The sequence below is a fragment of the Ursus americanus genome, chromosome 28, assembly GCF_024610735.1.
Source record: "Ursus americanus isolate L20-20 chromosome 28, mUrsAme1.1.p, whole genome shotgun sequence".
In the NCBI taxonomy this organism is placed as follows: Eukaryota; Metazoa; Chordata; class Mammalia; order Carnivora; family Ursidae; genus Ursus; species Ursus americanus.
Genome location: NC_142154.1, coordinates 2,033,291 through 2,038,712, shown reverse-complemented (window position 1 = coordinate 2,038,712; position 5,422 = coordinate 2,033,291). Strand labels below are relative to the sequence as shown.

The 5,422-nt window shown below is 57.4% G+C and overlaps 1 protein-coding gene across 1 annotated transcript; it reads right to left on the bottom strand.

Annotated features, from left to right (window-relative positions):
* Positions 1 to 2,310: 2,310 nt before the first annotated feature.
* TLNRD1 (talin rod domain containing 1) lies at positions 2,311 to 5,422 on the bottom strand. Its single transcript, XM_045813140.2, has one exon. The coding sequence runs from the start codon at positions 4,058 to 4,060 to the stop codon at positions 2,972 to 2,974; it is 1,089 nt and encodes a 362-aa protein (XP_045669096.1). The 5' UTR covers positions 4,061 to 5,422; the 3' UTR covers positions 2,311 to 2,971.

Below are 5,422 nucleotides of genomic sequence, written 5' to 3'. Positions count from 1 at the left end.
TAAATAATGGCTTTTGTTCCAAGAACTTAGCCATAATGATTTCCTTCTCTCCTGACCATTCAAAGGAAGGTTTTCGACATCCCCAGTCAGGACCATGCCAATTAAGCCTGTGTAAGAAAACTTGCCCTAGGAAGTAAAAAGAGTCCAAGAATGGAGGTCTTAAATTAACTCTAATGTGGTCTAACTCAAAAAAAAAAAAAAAAAGAAGAAGAAGAAGAATCAGGCCACTCTGATTTTATTCCTAGAACTAATATCTCCGCTGACCTTATTAAGCCCAATGAAATAGATCTGAGATGCTCCTTTTTTAAAAATCAGGGCTATTTTAAAAAAAAGGTTAGCCAGCTGGTGTACTAGAAGCTAAAATGTCAAAGGCCTGGGTCCAGACCCCCTGCCTAGCAAAGCAATATGCAGATACACAGAAATGCTGTGTGCTCCTTGCTCTGGTTTCCTGAGACCTGCTGGAAAAAAATAGAAGAATCCATCTCAAGCCACCTGCTGGAAGAAAAATCCTACACTTAAGAGACAGAGGTGGGGGGGAAGGACATTAAAACACCACTGAAACTTTTAACAACTTCAGAGGACAGAGATTTTGAATATTACAAGTCAACATCTTTAATATATAGAAATGTAAAGAGCCACAATCGGTTGGCTGAGACAAAAAGAAGTTTCAAAATTAATTTGGTGGCAAGCTAGTTAACTTCATCCAAGTAGACGGGGGAACATGATTTTTTTTTCTTGGCGTGCAGTCCTGAAAATTGCTTCTGCAGAAGGAATGAGTCCAAGGAACAATTGGCAATCATTTTCGTCTTAATCAAACACCAAATTTACAGATTTCTGGCCCTAATTTTGTTTTACTTGGTTCCTTCCAGTTTACTCTTTGTGATGTGCATAGGCTACGTGGACCACATAATTAGAAACTCTAGAACTACTCACGTATACCCAATAAATAAAAGTAAGTAACAAGTCCTATACTGCAAGCAGCATTGTCATTGGCACGTGGGTTAGGTTTCCTCCGCCCAAAGAGTTCCCGAACCTGACCCACCCAGACAAAAGGGCAGGGGGTACAGGAAGATTCTCAAGGTCATTTTCATTTTTTGAAGACTTTAAAAGTTTAAATCTACCAGGTCCTAAGAAACAACAGCTCCCTTGACTGTTTCTACGAAATGTATGCACACTACCACTTTAAGACTTTTCCAAACGTCAGATTCAGAGCAGCTACCCGAGCCTAGTCCTACCCAACACAGGTTTAAAGACGCTTTACACGTTGAATATCATGTTCTTGTAACGAACACAGCTATTCAAGTAAAACAATCGACAGGACGTTCTAACATAGTACAGTGAAAAATGCTTTCTTCTCAGATCCATGGGAACTACAAAGATTTAGGCACAAATCTGAAGAAAAATATAAACTGAGCGAATTTAAAGCATGTATGAGTTTTCATCCATGTGGCTCTCCCAGGGCAAGCACTGTGAATACATGTTATACTTTCAGTGGGAAAATGTCCAAAATTTAACGAGGTTCAGCAAAACTATACACCCCTCCCTCCCCATTTTTTTTCCTTAAAATGTCTGCAGAAAGGACAAACTCCCTTAAAATAACTCCAAACTTCAGTTAACGAAGCCTTTTTCCAACATAAAATCAACCAGGGCAGATCTGAGATCAAGGTCACAAAAACCAGCCCTTTGCCTGCAACTATGCTGTGGCTCTAGAGAGTTCTTAGCACTTCCCAGAATACCTCTCCCTCTATTAAATAGTCTAGAACCCTGCAAGCTTTTTCCCAGAATCACAAGTGACTGGATCTTGTGTGAATTGACCCGCCTGCATGAAAGAGGCCACAAAGTCCTTTAGTCCTTGCTGTAACACACTTTTCAGCTCCAGCAAACAGATCCTCTGACCTGGGAAGGGTGGGGTACCACACAGGATTAGAAGAGCCTGAATCTGAAAGGGACAGGAGAACACAAATCAGACCTCGGTCAACCTGAAGCACTGTCCTTCAGGACAAAGAGAGGCGCAGACACAGAGGGAGCTGACGTACTTTCCAGAAAAAACCAGAGGCAAGACAAAACCCCCAATTGCCAGCCCAGCCCTGGCACTATGCATACTGTAACCATCCCTGGGCCACCTGGCTCTGCAAGGACAGTGTTCTCGAATTCTAGGCTGCTCAAAGAGGTCACCCTCAAGGAAAAAGGGAGGCAGGGTTAAGGCGGGGAGACACTGCTACCCTTTCCAGGGTGCCCTTCCAGAGACCACATGCAGCATGCAACGTTATTACAATTATTGAAAATCAACAATAATTGCAAAAGGCCGTCTGAGAAACATAACATTTTAATAGATGAAATAAATACTCCAGTACATGCAAGGTAAAAACTTGACATTGGGGAGGGGGGAGGGCAGGGGGGAATCACTCTATAGTGTAAATTAAAAAATAAAACACACACTCACAGTAGCTTTTCCCCCCATTTGCAAATCACATGGCAAAGTCATACTCTTTCCACACCAAGTATACGCCTAATCCAACACGATTGCTTAAAAAAAAAATAACAACATACAAAAAAGGTAGCTACATCCATGTCTAAGGAGTGAAACTGAGGTAACCTTTCTTTTAATTAGGAAAAAACAAAAAAAAAACAAAAGACCAAAAAAGAAATGAACCCATGACCTCCTTCCTGCCCAATTGATAAGAAAATTTAGTGGAGGAACTCCAGAAGAGGTGCTGGGGCAGAGTGGGGGCGCGCCACCTCCCGGTCCCTGCTGGGTGTGCGTAGGTGGGCGGGCATCGGGGCCCCCGCGCGCAAGAGTGTGGTCGGAGCGCATGGCCCCGCTCTCTGGAAGGTTCCTCTGGAGCGTCTGACATGGGGGGGGGGGAGGGGGAGCTTCCCCTGGGGTTTCTTTGGTATAAATGGAGAGGGGCAGAGAGTAAGTATCTTCCTCTAGTCTGGGGTGGAAGAAAGAAGGGGCGCGGGGCGGGTGCTAATTCACAGAATTGGAATTCACTGGCGGTAAAGTCCTGGGCGAAGACCTCTCCCGTAAAGCCTGAGATAGCAGGGTGCAGCCTTCAGACACGGCGCAGGCCGAGTTCCTCAGCCTCTCCCTGTGGTCCGACATCTTGGCGCCCCCATCGGGGTGCTGCGCCAGATCCCTGAGGCACTGGGTCAGGAGCACGCAGGCCGACACCACGCTCATGGCACCGCCCAGGATGGCGGTCTGCACCGCCTTGCCCTCGGCGCTCACGGCCGCCGCGCGACCCAGGAACTGCGGCTCGGTGGCGAAGCCCACCAGGGCGCTCACGGCCTGCACCAGCGGCCCGCTGAAGAGCGCGCAGCGGCTGCGGGCCAGCTCGCTGGGCGCCGCCTTCACCTCGCGCACGCAGGCCAGCAGCGCCGACGCGCTCGTGCTCATGCACTTGACGCCCAGCTTGAACTGCTCGCGGGAGAAGCGGTCCCGGGACTTGTCGCTGGCCAGGGCGCACGCGTCCGTTAGGAACTTGAGGTTGCGCGACAGGCCCTGCGACACCTCCAGCAGCAGCTGCGGCGTCATGTCGGCCAGCGGGGTGGCGCGCAGCACGGCGCAGCCCTGCTCCACCTCGTGGCGGCAGCGCGTCACACGGTAGCGGTCCACCAGGCCCGGCTGCGCGGGCTGCGCGCCCGGCGTGGCCACGGCCGCCAGGTAGGCCGCGTGGGCGGAGCACTCGGTCAGCGACACCACCAGGTCACCCAGCTCCACCAGGCTGTCCCCCGCCTCCCCGAAGCGGCCCATGTTGAGCTGGCTCTGCACGTCGTGGGTGAGGATGGAGAGCCCCTTGGTGCGCGCGATGATCGTGTCCCGGCACTGCTCGAAGGACTCGGCGCCGGCACAGGAGGAGGCGGGGCCCTCGAAGAGCACGGGCCGCGCCTCGCTCGACAGCAGCAGCAGGTCGGCCACCAGCTGCATCTTGCCTTTGCAGTGGTCGCAGACGGACACCAGCCTCTTCCGCGGCTGCGAGCAGGCCCCCCCGACGGCGCTCGCAGGAGCCGGAGAAGCCGCCTCGCCAGTGGGCTTCCCAGCGCTGCCGCTAGCCATCGCGCCCGGGGGGCACTGGCATGCCGCTGGGGAGCCCGCTACCGCCGCCGCTGCCACTGCCGCCGCCCCCGCGGCCGTCGCGACTCAGCTGGCCAGGGCCGCGGTGCCTTCCCCGCACCATCATGCCATCCACCGCGCCGGGCAGAGGGCACTGGGCTGCGGCGGCCGGAGCCCGGGCGGCGCGGGGCGGGCCCGGGGGCCAGAGGACGCAGGAGGCTCTTCGGGGCGCGGGGAGGGGCTGCAGCGTTCGGCCTCCTGGAGGGCTTGCAGGAACCATGAACCGGGCAGAGAAAACTCACGGAGCGCGCTCCTCGCCGCCGGGCTGCCAGGAAAGTCCCTTCTGCTGGGCCGCCGCCACCGCCTTCCTGGGCATGGCCTGGCCCGGCCGCCGGAGCGGGAGGGCGGGAGGGGGAAGCTGGGAGTTGTCCTTCCTTCCTTCCTTTCTTTGAAACCAAAATCCCTTCCTCGGGGAGGAGCGCAGGCGGCGGCTCGGGCGGGCTCTGCTGTCAGCCACCTCGGGCTCGGCGGCGCACGTGGGCTTCAGGCGCCCTGACCCCGCCGGGCGGCACTTGCCCGCGACGGCGGCCGGGGCTGGCGCTGTGGGGCGCGCGGCCGCCCGGCGCGCATCTCCTGCCTCCCGCTCTCGGGAAGCGGCGCCGGCGGCGGCAGAGCCGAGGGTGTGGCCGGTGCTGGCGCGGCCGCGCCGAGTCAGAGTCGGGCGGGAGCCTGCACTGATTGCGCACAGCGGCCGCCCCGCTCGCGCGCTCGCCCGCCCGCCACGCCCGGGCGCGCCGGCCGCCGCGGCCGCCCCTTCCCGCCTCGCCGGCTCACAGCGCGCGGCCCGGCGCCGAGGCGGCACGCCCTCCCCGACCGCGCGCCCCGCGGCCGGCGGCTGGCTGTGGGCGCGAGTCCATCCCGGTCGCCTGGTCGCCTGGGGCCCGCAGCGGCTGAGCTCTTCCGAGACCCCGGGCCCTGCGCATCGGACGCCCGGCGCGCGTCTCCCCGGCGGCCACGCCAACTCAGAAGGTCCCCGCGGCGCTGCGGCCACCCGCCCGGGCCCCGGCTCCTGCCATTTTCGTCAACCTCCAACTTCCGAGCGAGCCGGGAGAAACTGAAAGGAAGGGCGGGGGCCGAGAGGCAGAGGGGAAGACGCCCGCTTCCTCTCCCCGCGTGGCTTCTCCTCGGCGCGGGCCGTGGGTGCGCCGCCGCCCGCCGGGGCCGCCCGAGCCTTCTCCTCCCCGCGTCCGCGCCTCGCCCCCGGGCTCGCCGCCGCCGCCCGGCCGTCACCTCCCTGGAGCCTATAGAAATCTTTTGTGTGGCGTCACCGCCTTTCGTTTAAATCCCGCTTCCTCCTCTCGCCCT

Excerpts from the sequence above, each read along its gene's own strand:
- TLNRD1 (XM_045813140.2), bottom strand. The coding sequence starts at position 4,060 with ATGGCTAGCGGCAGCGCTGGGAAGCCCACTGGCGAGGCGGCTTCTCCG.